The sequence below is a fragment of the Aotus nancymaae genome, unplaced genomic scaffold (assembly GCF_030222135.1).
Source record: "Aotus nancymaae isolate 86718 unplaced genomic scaffold, 86718_ANA_hifiasm-v0.15.2.pri h1tg000010l, whole genome shotgun sequence".
NCBI lineage: Eukaryota > Metazoa > Chordata > Mammalia > Primates > Aotidae > Aotus > Aotus nancymaae.
Genome location: NW_026988421.1, coordinates 36,522,563 through 36,541,337, shown reverse-complemented (window position 1 = coordinate 36,541,337; position 18,775 = coordinate 36,522,563). Strand labels below are relative to the sequence as shown.

The 18,775-nt window shown below is 39.9% G+C and overlaps 1 protein-coding gene across 3 annotated transcripts in view; it reads left to right on the top strand.

Annotated features, from left to right (window-relative positions):
- Nucleotides 1–18,775, top strand: part of PLCE1 (phospholipase C epsilon 1) — a 341,927-nt gene that overhangs the window by 37,217 nt on the left and 285,935 nt on the right. For all 3 annotated transcript variants that reach the window (XM_064374097.1, XM_064374096.1, XM_064374095.1), the window contains exon 2: nt 922–2,490. In XM_064374097.1, coding sequence (XP_064230167.1) covers nt 1,285–2,490 — 1,206 coding nt within the window. In that variant the 5' untranslated portion in view covers nt 922–1,284. The remainder of the gene's footprint in view (nt 1–921; nt 2,491–18,775) is intronic.

Sequence of the window (18,775 nt, the reverse complement as noted above, 5' to 3'; positions counted from 1 at the left end):
TAAAGATATCTATTTGACGAAGAGCAAAGGCAAAGCCAAGCTGGTGTTGACAGCAGAGTGTGACTGCTCATTAGTTGTCTAGGGAGGAACAGCTTTACCTGCAAAGGAATGATATGCTTATAATGGGCACCCTCTAATCCCACAGTGCCTTGTATATCCTTTATAATTGTGTTTCCACATTGGATAGAAAATTGTTTTACTCCCTCTCTCTATTAATAGTTACAAGCAGTTCAGTTCTGTTAGTGACAAATTATTTCAGGTTTATATGTCTGGAAAAGTTTTTACTTAGTTTTTATTTGCAGAAGATATTTTTGCTGGTTATAGAATTTGAAGTTGACAGTAGTTTTTCTTTCAGTACTTTGAAGATTTACTCCACTGTCTTCTGGCTTGCATTGTTTCTGATTAAATGTCTGCCATCATTCTTATCTTTGTGCCTCTTTACTTAATGTGCCTTATTTCTCTAGCTTCCTTGGCCTCCCTGAAGTCTCAACTTTTTCTTTTCTACTCAGGTAAATTGTTGGATCTTACCTGAGTTTCCTTTTTCTACCTTGTAGACTGGAAACTTTCTAAGAAGTAAGCCAGGGCATTTATAGGGCTCACTTCATTTTTTTTTTTCTTCTTTCAGAGATCAATGTCTGTGTTGCCTGTTGTTCAGTGTCTGAAAACCATTTTTTTCTTGATTTTTATTTTTAGTTATTTAAGGTGGATGAATAAATCTTGCCCTTGTTACTCCATTTTGGCTGGAAGCAGAAGTTCTAAAATATTAAATCAAAAAATAAATGCTAAAAACATAAAAACCAACTTCTGATTGCAAAACAACCCTTTTTCTCAAAATTGGTCTACATCTTGGGAATATGAGCTCATTTTTTTAAAAAAACTCACTGAGTGACACAGTGTTTGACATTATCTCTTTTCTTACAGGAAACAGGAATCATCTCAACTGGATTTTTAAATTATTGCAAGTCAATGATGTATCAGAAGTTGCAGAGTGCAAGCCCGAGTAACAGTCTTCAAAAAATTTTGCTTCAGATAACAGAGAAAAGAAAATTGATCTACCATCTTAAAACCCTGATCTAGAAAAATATATATTCATGATAAGAAGTTATAACTGAGAAAAATTGTTTTCCTCTTAATACACCTGAATGAAAGGAACTATCCCTTTGTTTCTTGGGAGGAGTTGTATGTCTGAGATTGTCATAATAATGAGTGATTTTATTAAAACCTTGACATGATCACCAGGGAAGAGAAATAGAGCAATAGCTGGAACCTGTGTGTTAGTCCAAGATGACTTCTGAAGAAATGACAGCTTCTGTTCTCATACCTGTGACTCAGAGAAAAGTGGTTTCTGCCCAATCAACTTCAGATGAAAGTAGTGAAAAGGTCTCAGACATCGATATTCCAAAAGCACATACTGTCAGACAGAGTGGGCAGACTTCTCATACCATCTCACGAGTGAACAAACTTAAAGAAGAATCTTCTGGAAGCAACTTGCCGGAGATTCTCTCAATAGCAAGGGAGAAAATAGTGAGTGATGAGAACAGTAATGAAAAATGCTGGGAGAAAAGCATGCCAGATTCTGTGAAAAACCTTAACATTAACTGCAACAACATATTGAGAAACCATCAGCATGGCCTTCCTCAGAGACAGTTTTATGAAATGTGCAACTCTGTCGCTGAGGGAGACCTGTGTTTAGAAACTGGAATTCCTTCTCCACTGGAAAGAAGGGTGTTCCCTGGAATTCAACTGGAACTAGATGGACCTCCCATGGACATTAGTCCTTTGGGAAATCAGTCGGCGATCCTAGAGACAGACAGAGCACACCCTGACAGCAGCACGGCAGTATTTCATTTTCACTATGAAGTTGACAGAAGAATGTCAGACACTTTCTGTACCCTATCAGAAAACTTAATTTTAGATGACTGTGGAAATTGTGTACCACTACCTGGGGGTGAGGAGAAGCAAAAGAAAAACTACATGGCATATACCTGTAAACTAATGGAATTGGCAAAAAATTGTGATAATAAGAATGAGCAGCTGCAGTGTGATCATTGTGACACCTTGAATGAAAAATACTTTTGCTTTGAAGGCTCTTGCCAGAAGGTTGACATGGTATATTCAAGTGATAGTTTTTGCAGGGAAGATTTTAGGGACAGTCAAGCTGCCAAGACCTTTTTGAGCCATTTTGAGGACTTCCCTGATAAATGTGAAGATGTAGAAGAAGACTTTTTTAAAAGCAAAAAGGAGCGGTCCACTTTGTTAGTCAGAAGATTCTGCAAAAATGACAGAGAAGTTAAGAAATCTGTGTATACCGGAACAAGAGCAATCGTGAGAACTCTGCCTTCTGGCCACATTGGGCTGATTGCATGGAGTTACATTGATCGGAAGAGAAATAGTCCCTTACTGCCTTGTGGGAGAGTAATGGAACCCCTGTCAACGGTGGAGATAAGGCAAGGTGGGAGCCGACATCTATCAGAAGCCCAGTGGTATCCTGTAAGCATTTGAGTTTCTTTATACCATTTATTTAAACTTGCTTTTTTAAAAAATCCAAATTTCCATTTCTTAATTCATTAGAAATTTTAAGATCTGTCAAATTATGATTCTTAGGATAAGCATTTGTAGTTATTGAAAATAGATACTCCAATTGATAGCTACCAAGATTGAGTTGATACTGCAACATGAAAGTATGTCAGAAAATACTGTTATTGGGAGTAGAGGGATTAGGGAGATTTCCTGGTAGTGGAAAAAATGGCTCCATCTGTTGATTATCTGGTTTTTGTTATTTTGAGATAAATGCCTGGTTCCTCTGCTATATTGTAGTTCATTACTGTTTTTAGGCTTCCAGACCTAACAGAACTTAATTCTGTTTTTTTTTACATTTTCCAACTAATGGCCCTACTTCCTTCCCTCTTAAACTTTTTTATGCCATGGACCCCTTTGGCAGAGTGATGAACATATGGATTCAGAATAATGTTTTTAAATGAGTCAAAGGAAATCGAAAGCATCATAAAGAACAAGTTATGTTGATGCACATTTATCAAGATTTTTTAAAAAATTAACATGGCAACTTAGGTGCTTCTTTATTAATACATTAAATAATAGTATCTGGTGATGTGATAAGTATCATAATTTCAAATTATGGCCCACTGTATTCTTGGTTTATGTATCCACAGATTCAACCAACTGCATATTGAAAATAGTTTTGTAAGAAACAAAAAAATCACAATATAACAATAAAAATAACACAAATTTAAAAAAAATACACTGTAACACTCTTTACATAGTATAAGGTATTCTAAGTAATCTAGAGAAGATTTAAAGTATACAGGAAGATGAATGTATATTATACACAAATACTAGGCCATCTTATATAAGGGACTTGAGCATCCTTGAACTTTGGTATTCTTGTGGATGGTGGCAGTCCTGGAACCAATTCCTCTCGGATATTAAGGGATAGTTGTAGTGATGAATGTAAGTAAGGAATAGATTACCTGAAATTTTCTCAATTTTAGCACTGTAAATTCCATGTCCTGGAAAACCCTTCAGACCAAACCAGGGCAGTTGGTCACCCTAAATATCAATAACATTTTAGGATATCTATCAAAACTGTAATAGGATATGGAAATCTCTGTGACTTCTATTGTGACAAGATCACAGTTATTATTACTACTGCTGAAGTTTGTTACCTATATTCAGAATTAAAGGAAATGTAAATTTCCATTTGGGATTAATGAAAATAATGATTCATTTTTTTTCCTCAACCAGATTTCCAGGTCCTCTGATTCTATTCCCAGTCTCCCCTCTTTAAGAATCCTGTTCTAGAAATACATATGATCAGGCTGCCTGCTCTCAGACCTTATCTGTACTTCTGAGGACATTGCCATGTGCCATCTTGGATTTTTTTTTTATCCTGAACACTCTTGCTTCCTTCAATTATTCTCTATGTGAAACTGTTTTTAGAACTCTCACATTCCAGTTCTTCACAAGTCCTTTAAAACCTGACCCTAGAAATAAGCACCTGGTCTAGAGAAACATCCTTTTTATTGAAATATAAGTGGTATATTTTTACTTTCATCATCATCATCATTTTATTAGTCTGTTCTCATGCTGCTAATAAAGACATACCCTAGACTGGGTAATTTACAGAGAAAAAGAGGTTCAATGGACTTATGGTTCCACATGGCTGGGGAGGCCAAACAATCATGGTAGAAGGCAGAGGAGGAGCAAAGGCACATCTTACATGGTGGCAGGCAAGAAAGCATGTGCAGGGGAACTCTCATGCATAAAACCATCATATCTTATGAGACTTATTCACTACCATGAGAACAGTATGGGGGAAACCGCCCCATGATTCAGTTATCTCCACCTGGCCCTGCCCTTGACACATGGGGATTATTACAATTCAAGATGAGATTTGAGTGGGGACACAGCCCAACCATATGAAATATCAGTCAGGGTAGCTAACATTTATTGAGCATTCAAAATATGCCATATATTGGGCTAAATAATTTATATATTCCATGTTGTATAATCATCTTAACTACCATATGATGTTGGTGTGATAATTAACCCTATTGTATTGCTAAGAAAACTATTTCCTGGGAAATTATTTACCTTATCCAAGGTCACTTAGTTAGTAAGTAAAATAAGATTTAATTCAGGCAGCTCATACTCTTAGATAGTTTCTTGAGATACAGAAAGGAATACAATTCAGAGTAAATGTTTAAAAGAACAGAAAAATTCTGTTCATTTCAGCATCTGTTGATTGAGTGATCCCATTCATTGATGCTCACGGTATCTCAGACTTGGCCATGTTAGATATGGTGATTGTAACCCCACTTACATGTTACAGTCACTGCCCAGACCCCTCCCCAGACCCTTTGAATCAGAATCACTGGGGTAGGGCACAGCATGAATATTTTTTTCAGTGTTTCTATGGACTCTGAAGTTGAGAACCATTGGCTGGGAGTTTAAACAGAGCTCTTTGCTTTTTGATCAGGACATTTTGGGACTATTTGCCCATCCCTAAAAACCCTGACACCACTTGGGTTCTTAGGAACATTAGGGCTGACCTGGGAACCTGCCTGAAAAGTGAAAGCCTGCATGTCCTTCTCTATACAGTTGACCACTCACCCAGCCAATGTCTAGGGATGTGTTTCTGTGTCTCTTGACCGATTCCACATGAAACCTGAGTCACAGATGAGGAGCTTGTTACCAGCATGCCTGTCCTGCTTGGCACTAGATGACTTGTGCAGCATCACACTGCCGTGAAACTGCTGTTGAGAGTAACACGCATGTCATCTTAGTTAAAAGTGCAGTGGTTTAAAAAATCATGTACACTCGAACATTAAGAGTACAACAGAAATTTAAATATAGCAAAGTGAATGCAAATAGCTTGCTTTAGAATATTTATCATGGTTTCCCAATGAGAGTTGTGAATCATGTGTACATTTCAGAATAATTTTTGGTATGCCCATACTCTTCTCCGGTTTCTTCTTTTCTACAGCCCTGCTGCTGTTTCTTCTGAGCTTGTTCATTGGTCCCAGCTCAAAGCTGCCCTTGTCCATCAAAGACCCTGGGATGGTTAATTTCTAATTGAAAAGGACCAAAGGGATGATGTAAATTGTCTCCTCCCTACTTCTTAGTATCCGGAGGCTGGGAGAGGTTGCCACACTTCTGTCAAAGTAGACTCCAGGAACTTCTATCCCCTTGGTCTAAGTAGGCTTGGAGGAGGCTATTGGCATTTGTCTTAACCATTAATATGCAGCTGGGGAATAGGTTGGTTGTCCTGTCCTTTCTTAAGGAAGATTTCTAAAGGGGGGGCCCTTTCTGAATATCCAAATCACACCATAGCAGGAATGAATCAGTATTTTCTAAGGTATTATATTCTATATATCTTGTTTTTTAGTTTAGGATCTGGTAGAAATCCTCAAAAGTTGCACAGGTGAATTATAACTGGTTTCCCCAGCTCCTATGAATTACTTCCTTCCAAGATGCAGACCCTAATGATATCCTCCTTTTCCTGTGTTTTGGTCATTTCATAGGTGTCCATTCTGGTTCCTCAATCAGATTGTAAATCGATTAAGGACAAGAAATGAGTTCTGCATTTTCATACTCTCCATAATGCAAGCATAATGCCAAATATATAGAGAATAAGGACAATGTCATGGTTAGAAATACAGTCTCTGGGGTCAGTCGACCTGAATTTAAATTGTGACCCTGACTCCGTCGCTGACTGGCCATGTGAATTCTGGTACACGGTTTGATCTCTTTGTGCCTGATTACCTTTTTTATAAACTGAGAATAGTGGTGTTATTGTGGCATTAAATGAGATGCTACTCACCACACAGTTCCAGCAAGGAGCGAGTGCTGCTTTCTCACTCTGGCCATTGTGGATATACTTTGTCAAGAACACATTTCCACCTCCTTCAGCTTTTTGTCTTCTCACTCAGGGGTGTTACAGTGGTAAGAATTTGAATGCAGGTTTCTCAATCTATGATGTGGTAGTTTGAACAATCCTTCCCACACGTTTAAAGAATGTGCTATTTGTCCAATTAATTCCTTGGCCCTCAACATTAAACATTTTTTTTTTTTCTTGGATGCCTTGGTCAGAATGACCCATTTAGTTTGTATTTGCACAGCTGTGTAGAGAAGAATGGATTTGAATGGAAAACATTAATGAAGATTAATGCTTGCTGACATACTAACTATATTGGTATCCTCCTTCTCCTCCTCATAAGAAATTAAAACGCTATCCCTTATTCAGTTATAGTCATATTCCCTCTCTTCTGCTCTGAAACAAGATGGAATATTTTGACAGGTGGCTAAAGTCTCCAGGTTAAAGATTGGTTAAGGGTGTTTTTCCTTAAAAAAAGAATTCTCAACCTGCCTGAATTTTGAGGAGTTTAGATACATATAGTTATCTTGAATGTGAAGTACAAGAAGTTTCTGCTTCTGCCCTGCTGGAATTGCTCATGTAACCCGAGCTCCACATGCAGTCAGAGAATGTGGAGGCGCCAGGGCAGGCATTCCACTGGCTCCTGTATTATCACTTCACTTATTTCCCTTCTTTGTTCCACAGGAAGATTTACTGTACAAGAATATGTATGACAAAATAGAAAAAAAAAACCCTCAGATTAAATAAAAAACAAAGAATACAAATGAAAAGTAAAGAATGAATAAAAAAATTTTATATCAGACTACAAAAGGTATAATTTAAAAAGTAAGGTCAAAAGCAGCTTCTATATTGCTGCTTCTTGTTCTGTTTACTTCCTTTTAAAATGTGCCTTTCTTCTTTGTGCTTTACTCTCAAGCACAGAAAATCAAACCTAAGAGGCAACTATTTTTTGAGTGTTTCACAAAAATACCTTTGTTGGTATACATGTCCTTGATTCTATATTTTGTCTCTTTCAAATTGAAGAGACCTGAACCTTAGGGGAGAGATAATGTCTGTTATGTGTAAAGGGACCTACCAATAACAAATTCACCTTCTAAGTTGTAAGTTTTATAGATGATAAACTATCTATTGAGCCCCAATGTTCAATGTTGTAAGGGATTGCTGTTGAGATAGCAACATGTCTTGTTTTCTGGTCTGGAAATTTGCTTGCCTGGAGCTAGGGTACAATTTGGACCTTGAGATAATTAAGATTTCGTGGGGTGATTAGGCTAAGCTGGAAACCTCTGCATGGTGATTTGCCAGCCTGCCTCTTTCATTACAAAGGGTAGTGCTGGGTTGATGACATGGGTATGGGATGGTGCTGGCCCCTTCCTGCTGAGCACAGTGAAAGGGAATCCAGCTTCCTCTCAGCTCCCATGCAGTTTAGTCACGTCTAGTGCATCAGTGGAAAATGTGATGGCTGTCAGAGTCCAGCTTTGTGATGACTTCACGACTTTCCCTTATTAGCTGCATTGGTGTAATGTACGATAAATTGCCCCCTGCATCTCTGTAGTTTTGCCAGCTCTTTGGCTAAGATTTGGTAAAAGTAGGAATGAAAAACCTTGACTCTGGATTCCAGTGTAAGGTAAATGCACTGGTGGCCACTTTTATTCTCATAATAGTCTTGGGACAGTATCAGCATTAGTATTATTTTTTTCTTTTCCCCAGATGTCCTACATAATGGGAATTAGCAGCTGGAGAGACCCTATCCCTGAAAATGGGCCATGGTAGTAAGTGGCCTGAAAAAAATTAGACCCAGTAGGCAAGGATAAAACCACCTGGTGAAGCCCTGCTCTACAACCTGCATTTTACAGAAGGGGCACTCAAGCTGCCCCTCGAATGACCTCTGCAGTCATGAGTTATAGAAGTTCCCCCTTCTGAGCTTAAGGGAGTCCTGGGGTTACAGGAGAGGTTTCCACCCTGGTAACCAAATGATTCAGCATTTAAGGATTTGAAACATCATTGGGGGGAGGTCCACCCACTGACCCCCACGAGTATACTAACTGGTAGCTCACACAGGGTCCTCTCTCAAAAGCTTTTTTCAGACAGCGGTGCTAGGCTTATTTTCTGGAGCCATGATAGCCAAATGGTGCCCCTTTCAGTGATTCTTTATTCTAGTGGCTTGCCTGAACACATGCAGAGCCTCACATTAAATATGGGTCTTCTAGAGCTCAGGCATCAGAACCTTGAACCCCTAACCCCAAGGCTCAGTCCTCTACCAGGAACCCCAAACCCTTCCTTCTTATTTCAACCATCACTCTTCAAACTCTCAGAAAGCTCAGCAGAAAACCCTCTCAGCCTTCAGCAACACAAAGGCATGCCATCATCTTTCAAGGATAGGGAAGGCCAGTTCTTTGAAACACAATAGCAGATCTCCTTGAAGGGGAAGAGAAATGCTTTGGTTTCTTCTTCTTTTTTTTGATAGCTTTTTGACATGTAATTCACATACCATACAGTTCACACAGTTAAAGTATATAGTTCAGTGGTTTTTAATATATTCACAGATGTGTGCAGGCATCACTACAATCAATTTTAGAACATTTTCATCATCTCAAAAAGCAACCCTGTTTCTTTTAGCTATCACCCTCCATTGCCCCATCCTGTGCCTCTCCCCCAGCCCTAAGCAACCACTAATCCACTTTCTGTCTCTATAGATTTCCTTATTCTGGACTTTCATATGAATGGACTTTCTGTTTGGTTTTGTGCCTGGCTTCTTTCACTTAGCATAATCTTTTCAAGGTTAAAGATTCATTTATACTGTAGCATGAATCAGTACTTAAATACTTTTCACTGCTGAATAATATTTCATTGTATGAATGCCACATTTTATTGATCTATTCATCAATTGTTGGACATTGAGTTGTTTCCACTTTTGGATTATTATGAATAATCCTGCTGTGAGCATTCATGCAGAAGTTTTTGCGACAACATAGTTTCCATTTCTTTTGGATAAATACCCAGGAGTTGAATTGCTAGGTCACATGATAACTCTGTTTAATCTTTTTAGGAATGGCCAGACTGTTTTCCAAAGCAGCTGCACATTTTGCGTTTCCACCAGCAATGCAAAGGGTTCTGGTTTCCCCATATATTTTTTTTATTTGGAGACGGAGTCTCACTCTGTCGCCAGGCTGTAGTGCAGTGGCGCGATCTAGACTCACTGCAACTTCCGCCTCCTGAGTTCAAGCAATTCTCATGCCTCAGCCTCCTGAATAGCTGGGATTACAGGCGAGCACCACCACACCTAGCTAATTTTTATAGTTTTAGTAGAGAGATGGTTTCACCATGTTGACCAGGCTGGTCTCAAACTCCTGACCTCAGGTGATCTGCCTACCTTGCCCTCCCAAAGTGCTGGGATTACAGGCGTGAGCCACCGCACCTGGCCCGATTTCTCCACATCTTGAACAATGTTTCTTATTGTCTGTCTTTTGGTTATAGCCATCCTAGTGGGTGTGAACTGATTATTTCATTGTTTTGTTTGGATCTTCCTGATGGCAAATGATGCTGAACACCTTTTCATGTGCTCTTAGCCACTTGTATATCATAGAAATGTCTAGTCAAATTCTTTGCCTATTTTTAAATTGAGGTGTCTTTTTTATTTTTGATATATATATTCTGGATATAAGTTTATTATCAGGCATATGATTTGCAAAATAGATTTAGATATAGGTATAGGTATAGATATATGAATGAAGATCAAGAAAGTGGCAAAGGAGGTTTACAATTTTAATTTACAGTGGAACTTGTTAAACATGTTCCTTGGACATTCATCTCCTTCTCAATCTTTCTCACATTATTCTACCAGCAACAACGTTCAAATATTATTAAAATTTTTTTTTTGTAGTGGCAAGATCTTGCTATGTTGCCCAGGCTAGTCTTGAACTTCCGGCCTCAACTGATCCTCCTGCCTCGGCCTCCTAAAGTACTGGGATTACAGGCAAGCGCCACTGTGCCTAGCCCCAAATATGATATAAAAAATTTTCGAACTTCTCCAAATTCTCCCCAGACTTCAGCCTACATAGCTTTTCTTTTTCTCCCTTCTCCCTTTCTGCCTAAATTTTATTATCTAAATTGTTTCTCTTATTATCCAAATTCTGCACCCCGGAGCAGTGGCTGGGAATCAGATTGCCAGTCCACAACCTTGGGCACAAGAACATCATCCAACACGGCGACAGTTGAGAAGGAGGTCGCCACGTCACAATAATGCACTCTGTTATGCAAAAGTACAAGCAGGGCTATCACTAGGGTGAGACAAGTGAGTATCTCTTCTCTCAGGGTCTCAGGAGTGCCACCCATGTACTTCTTAGGGAGTGCCTCCTTAAGTTGTGGGTGCTAGGCAGCTCCCTCGTCCCACCCTAGTCCCAGCCTTGGTACAAAGCTCTAAAGGAGTCTGTGGTTTAGAGATGAATGCCATCTTCCTAGTTCAGGAATGGCTTGGCTGACCCCTCATGTACCTCAATACAGATATTTAAAATAAAAGCTAAGAGTGTCTTCTGCATTTTTATTTTATTTGTTTATTTTTATTTTTGAGACAGAGTATCTCTCTGTCACCCAAGGTTGGAGTGCAATGGCACGATCTTGGCTTACTGCAACCTCCACCTCCCGGGTTCAAGCGATTCTCCTGCCTCAGCCTCCTGAGTAGCTGGGACTCCAGGCGCCCACCACCGTGCCCAGACAATTTTTATATTTTTAGTAGAGATGGGGTTTCACCATATTGGCCGGGCTGGTCTCAAAATCTTGACCTTGTGATCCGCCCTCCTCGCCTCCCAAAGTAGTGGGATTACAGGCGTGAGCCACTGCGCCCGGCCAGTTTCTGCATTTTTAAAGGGTTGAAAAAATCAAAAGAATACTATTTCACTACATGAAAATTATATAGAATTTAAATTTTATTGTTCATTAATAAGGGTTATGGAGCACAGCCACACTCATTCTTTTATGTATTATCTATTGCTGCTTTTACCCTCTAATGGCAGAGTTAAATAGCTGCAACAGACACTGTATGACCTGCAGAGACTAAAATATTTGTTATCTGGTCCTTTGTATCAAACCTTTGTCTATCCTTGGCCTAGAAAATCCTTCACTACCTGGCTAACTCCTAGTCAGCTTTCAGGCCCGAGCTTAGTTTCACAATTTCTTGGTGGTCTTCTCTGCCGGCCCCCGCCTCCCACCCCGGACCCCAGTCTAGAGTTTCTGACAGTCAGTGCTCAGTTCTTATTTCTTGAATGACTCTTTGAATTATAAATGAAGAAGGGCGGTTTCCACCCACTCCTGCTCTCTCCTTTCTTTCCCCAGAACCAGGGCAGGTTTGTTAGCTGTCCTCTCCCTGACCCTCAGAGCTTGGAACCAGTTCTTTTGTGCAATACCTATAGGACAGAATCAGGATTTTCCAATGAAATTTAAAAGGGTCTTTTTCAGTTCTGCAAACCCAGTGATCCATGCTTGTCATCTCCCCAGACTTGGCTTTAAAGGTCATGTTTGCATCTCCTTGTCCCTGGCTCCCCATTTCAACTGGCTGTTAGAAGCCTTGAGAAAGTTTCTGGACCCTTTTTGCTTACAAGGGAACACCTGAGACTGCTGTGGGCCAAGAAGGAAGGACACTTCCAACTCAAGACCCCAGAGCTCTGTCTCTGCCCTTAGAACACTCAGTACTTCCTGGACAGAATTTTCCACATGGACTGGAGGGAATCTAACTTCTGTCAGTGGGGGGTCAGGGATGGGCGTGGTGGTAAAGGGCTAAGGACAGCATGCTGTGATTGTAAGCTGCAGAGATCATTTCATTCCTGGGGCTTGGAAGGTGTTTGGCTAGTTCCTTCAAACCATTTGACGCCAATGCTCTTGATAATAGACCTGAAACAGCACCCCTCTCTTCTTTTAAACGTAAGATTTAGGTCTTACGTTTAAATCTTTAAGCTATCTGGAGTTAATTTTTCTAAGAAGATCCAAGTACCAACTCCAGCTCAACCATTGGCTGTTTGTGTGACTTGAGCAACTCACTTTAGGGATGAGAATTTTACGTGTTTTTCAGTATTAAAAAAAGAGGAAGGGCAAACATGTATTCATTGCTTTCTATATGTCAGACACTGTGTCTATATTTTTTTTTTGGCGTTTTTTTTAAATTCTACTTTAAGTTCTGGGGTACATGTGCAGAACATGCAGGTTTGTTACATAGGTATACATATGCCATGGTGGTTGGCTGCATCCATCACTCTGTCATCTACTTAGGTATTTCTCCTAATGCTATCCCTCTCTAGCCCCCCACCCTCTGATAGTCCCCAGTGTATGATGTTCCCCTCCCTGTGTCCATGTGTTCTCATTGTTGAACTCCCACTTATGAGTGAGAACATGCAGTGTTTTGTTTTCTGTTCTTGTGTTAGTTTTCTAAGAATGATGGTTTCCAGCTTCATCCATGTCCCTTGAAAGGACATGAACTCATCCTTTTTTATGGCTGCATAGTATTCCATGGTGTGTATGTGCCACATTTTCTTTATTCAGTCTATCATTGATGGGCATTTGGGTTGGTTTTAAGTCTTTGCTATTGTGAACAGTGCCGCAATGAACATGTGTGTGCGTGTGTCTTTATAGTAGAATGATTTATAATCCTTTGGGTATATACCCAGTAATGGAATTGCTGGGTCAAATGGTATTTTTATTTCTAGATCCTTGAGGAATCACCACTGTCTTCCACAATGGTTGAACTAATTTACACTCCCACCAACAGTGTAAAAGTGTTATTTCTCCACATTCTCTCCAACATCTGTTGTCTCCTGACTTTTTAACGATCACCATTCTAACTGGTGTGAGATGGTATCTCAACGTGGTTTTAATTTGCATTTCTCTAATGACCAGTGATGATGAGTTTTTTTTTTCATATGTTTTTTGGCTGCATAAATGTCTTATTTTGAGAAGTGTGTTCATATCCTTCACCCACTTTTGGATGGGGTTGTTTTTTCTTGTAAATTTAAGTTCTTTGTAGATTCTGGATATTAGACCTTTGTCAGATGGGTAGACTGCAAAAATTTTCTCCCATTCTGTAGGTTGCCTGTTCCCTCTGATAATAGTTTCTTCTGCTGTGCAGAAGCTCTTTAGTTATTAGATCCCATTTGTCTACTTTGGCTTTTGTTGCCATTGCTTTTGGTGTTTCAGTCATAAAGTCTTTGCCCATGACTATGTCCTGAATGGTACTGCCTAGGTTTTCTTCTAGGGTTTTTATGGTTTTAGGTCTTACGTTTAAATCTTTAAGCTATCTGGAGTTAATTTTTGTATAAGGTGTAAGGGAGGGATCCAGTTTCAGCTTTCTGCATATGGCTAGCCAGTTTTCCCAACACCATTTATGAAATAGGGAATCCTTTCTCCATTGCTTGTTTTTGTCAGATTTGTCAAAGATCAGATGGTTATAGGTGTGTGGTGTTATTTCTGAAGCTTCTGTTCTGTTCCATTGATCTGTATCTCTGTTTTGGTATCAGTACCATGCTGTTTTGATTACTGTAGCCTTGTAGTAAAATTTGAAGTCAGGTAGCGTGATGCCTCCAGCTTTGTTTTCTTTTGTTTTTTTTTTTTGTTTGTTTTTTTGCTTAGAATTGTCTTGGCTATGTGGGCTCTTTTTCAGTTCCATGTGAAATTTAAGGTGTTTTTTTCCAATTCTGTGAAGAAAGTCAATGGTAGCTTGGTGGGGATAGCGTTGAATCTATAGATTACTTTGGGCATGGCCATTTTCACAAACTGTGTCCATAATTTGCATATAGCAATTTAACAAATTATAAATTACACACTTCCTCTTAATTCTAAAATTCTGCCAGTCTATGGCTTCCCCTGATTTAAATCCTGACCCTGAGTTTCAGGGCGAGTGAGTATTCTACCTCCCGCAGCAGCGCCTCCTTGAGGTTTGATTTGGAGCGAGTCTTGTCACCCACTCCCTGACACTTGGTGTAGTAGAAGGGCAGAGGATTTGGCTAAGCCTGGAAATGTCTGTAAAAGTAAAATGGTAAGTACTGGCTGGATGTTTACTGTGTCTTATACTGGGCTTCCCAGATGTCTTGTCTTTTATCTTTTCTTTCCTTTCATTCTCATTACAACTGTCTATAAGACTAACCCCGATTTCATTGGTCACACAGTGTCAGCACTTGAACCCAGGTCTGGCTATCTCTAAAGTCCATGCTCATAACCTCTCCTAAGTTCCTCTGGAAGATTCTGATGCAACTCACCCCTGTAACTTGGCAGAAATTCTGTTCCCTTATTAAATGTGCAAATGTTGAGCTGGATGAGTCCCTGAGCTCTTTTTTTTCTTCAAATGTGAACTGGGTGTGACTTTTGGATGAAACGGGAGATGCAGGGAACAATACCAATTCTTAATGCGAGGGGTGTGTTGTCTATTGAAATGACTAAGATTTATTTTTTATGACTCAGCCTGCTAGGAGGAGGAAACCAAGCCCAGAGATTTGAATGTTTTACAGAATTGCTATAATGGAGAAGTACAGTTAAGAAGTTTTATAAGTAAGCAAGAACAAAGTCCAAAGCAAGCTGCATACATCTTGAGTCAGAATCTATAGCTTATTCACGATCATGCTGAGATACCCAAAACTACTGGGAACATATGTTAGTATTTTTCCATTTTAATTTAAAGTTTTCTGTGATCTCCCAGGGTTCTGACCAACTGACCTAAGTAAGAAAGACATGACTCAGTAGCATTTCTTTCCATAGTCACACCATTAAAATGAAGTTTTCACCTACTTCACAAGACTATGAGGCGGGAGGAAAAAAATCTAAGCTGGTTGTATATTAAAGTGCTTGGCAAACACTATAAAACCTCCCTGCAAGTATAACTTTTCTCCTCTTACTCCATGCTCTAAAAGATTCAGAGTGAGGCACCTGGAGGCAAAAGAGACACAAAACTACAGAGTAGGCAACAAAACAAAACCAGAGGCAGCCTGTTTTCCTTTCATAAATGCTGCAAGCGCAGAGTCAAACCCGCTATGGAAACCCGAAGCTTTGGTTTCCCTTTCAGGGTGCTGGCATGAATGAATAATAACTTCATTTTCAACTTGAGATTAGATAACTTTTATTGCCAACACCTACTTCATTTTATCCCTATGTTTTAATAGAATAAGGAATAAGGAATCAGTTTGTTGATAGAACACATTGAGTAGCTTAGCTTCAGAAAGATTCAGCACCAAATTATAAATGGTGACACTTTAACAGCAAGTGTGATGTGCACTGGGAGCCAGCCTGTGGGAGTTTGGCAGTTGGAAAGCCCCATAGCTTCATTTTTTCCAGATTTTTGTACCCTTCCATCAGATAGTAACTCCTTAGCCTTGAGAAACTCTTCCAAGACAAGGGGAAAGTTTATTTGAGTTCTAAATTGTTTAATAGTAAGTGCATTATTTTTCTCTTTAATGAGACCAAGAAAATGGCCTCAGACCCTGGTTGGACCAGCCAGTTCTCCTTTTGATGGCCACAAACCAAATATGGGCAGTGTAATGATGGTATGACTCTGGCCTGACTGATATTTTTGTGAGGAGAATGCCATTATTATGGTGACCGTATTTTCCAAATAAAAATTTGGGAACTTTTTATTCAGAGGAAAGAGGGGCAGAATATTTGAAATTGAGACTGACCCAGGAAATCCAGAATGAATGGTCTTGGTAGCTATTGATCACAGCATAAAGGAAAAAGACTGTGAATGAACCCGTGCAAATCTAATTGGTTGCTAGAAATGTCAGGGGCCTCAAAACGAATGACTTGCTAGTGGTGGCAAAAAACCACATCTACATGTAAAGACAACACATTAGATGCCTAGAGAATCCAGTGAGTGTTTTTCTCAGAGTTTTTATTTTTCTGTATTTTTGCCAAGTACATTTAGTAGCTATCCATGTTTTGGAAATGTGAAGATAATAAAATAGATTTATTTTAAACTCCAGGACTTGCTCAGCTAAATAATGGTTGTCCTTTCCAAGGAATTACCTTGAAAGGTTGTCCCCACTTTCCATTTATGCTGCCATTATGTACAATGTCTCAATCCTTGGATTGAGATTTTTAGAAACAATCCATTCAAGCATCCTGGCTAATTCTGGTTTGGGTCCATACTGACATGTGATTATCAAGGACAGGATTGGTTTTATTGGAGATCTTAAAAACTGACTGGAGGTGAAAGGAGGTGTCTGAAAATGTTTTAAGCAAAGGTAAAACTATACATTTTGTATATAACACAAAACTTGAACACAGACATGGCCATTGCTTCACAGTTCTGACCATGGCTCTCCTTTAGTGTTGACGGGCGGTTCAGAGGCACTCACAAACTCAGAATGCAGCTTTGGTTTGGACTGAGCCTCATGGGCACAAAGCTCATGCCAAAAGGCAGATTGGAATTTAGCCCCATCTCCTCTACCTTCCTTGGCTAAATGCCCTTCTACAGGGCACAACATGCCCAGCCACGCATGGTCATGCTGCCTAGTACCACATGGAACAGAAGCAGAAGAGCTTCTGAAGCCCAAGACTTCAATTTGTTTTTTCTTAGATTCATACATTGTGTGCCCAGAACGGTAGAGTCCATTGAGTTCCAATGGTCTAAAATATAAAGACACTAAATTAGTTCAGGAGAATGCTTTTATACATGAATATAAAATAAATATTTGTTAACTTTCTGAACTATAGATTCTTGAGCTGGCCCGTCTTTTTTTTTTGATTTTTTTTTTTCTTTAGAGACAGGGTCTTGCTCTGTCACCCAGGCTGAACTATAGTGGTGCCATCATAGTTCGCTTCAGTTTTGAACTCGTGGGCTGAAGCAGTCCTCCTGCCTCAGCTCCTGAGAAGCTGGGATTATAGATGTGTACCACCATGCCCAGCTAGTTTTAAAAAAATCCTGTAGAGATTGTGTCTTGCTTTGTTGCCCAGGTTGGTCTCAAGCTCCTGGCCTCAAGTAATCCTCTTGCCTCAGTCTCCCAAGAAGCTGGGAATACAGGCTCTTGCCACCACACCTGGCTAATTAAAAAAAAAAAAATTCTTTTTGTAGAGATGGGGTCTCACATTGTTGCTTAGGTTTGTCTCAAGCTCCTAGTCTCAAGTGATCCTTCCGCCTTGACCTCTCAAAGTGTTGGGATTACAGGTACGAGCCACGGCATCTGGCCCATCTTCTATAATTACATTCAGCCCCTTATTTTATGGATAAAATGGCCAAGGCCCTAGACGGGTGAAGTTACTTGAACAGGTTCACATAGCTAATGATGAAGACCCAGAACTAGAATCAAGGTCTCTATAGACTCTCTCTCCTCATCTCTAAAATAGTATAAAAAGTATATTTCTGATACAAATAGCCGTGTCACCTAGTAGGTGCTTTGTTGATACTGGCAGATTCTGAACCCTAATGCCTTTACAGTTTCTGGGATGCATAGATTCCTAAAACACAGCACCAGCCCTGGAAGAGTTCATGGTAGGATGGTGGAGGCAGACATGTCTGTCTTTCATTTACATTTCACCCTCTTCCCAGGCTATAAATAACCTTGGTTAGTGCATAGTTTATCAGGTTTGTCCTGCCTTCTCTGATCCATTCTGGTTTTCTTGGCTTATCCTGTCTTCATTTCTTTAAGACACTGGCACATCTTGTTGCAATAACATTGTCAATTCTTTAAGTGCTCAGACGTGCCCTTTTAATTTGAATGTAGTGAGGTTTTGTGAGTTCATTCCTCCCTGTAGTCTAGTTTCTTTCCATCCTTCACTTGGCAGGTAGTTCTCTCTGGTTAATGATTGTGAGTGCTTCAAAGCATACAGAGCAGCCATGGGATCCCTCCCAGTCTCTCAGGAGGATCTTTCCCCTTGTTCTTTTTCTTTTATTTGTGAGAAGCAGAGCCAAATGCAAGACACTGAGCCAAGCAGGAGGGGCCAGACCTGGCCCAGGAAGAGCCAGTATGGTCTGGGCTGCAAGGAATTGAGCCAAGAACCCCAGGCCCATAAAACATCAGCACTGCAAGGGCTTTAGAGACCATTGGGTCCAACCCTTCATTTTCAGAATAGGAAACAGGCTCAAAGAGACAATGGCCTTTCACAGGTCTGGTCTGGCATCAGTGTCAGAGCGAAGCCTGGAGTCCAGGTTGCTCTCAAGTCAAATTTCCTGTCCTGTGCCACATGCCAAACACTACTTCTGACCCATTGGGTATGGTGCTGAACTGATCAAATTATAACAGCTAAGTAATTGAGGGCTTAAGGCTCCGTAATGGTTAAGGGTATGAGGTTAGGGCCATGCCTAGTTTCAAATTCTGACCCTGTACTTACTATTTATAGCTCTGAAACTTCATGCAAGTTACTTACCCTCTCTGTGCCTCTATTTATTTCTAAATAATTTTACCTACCTCTTAG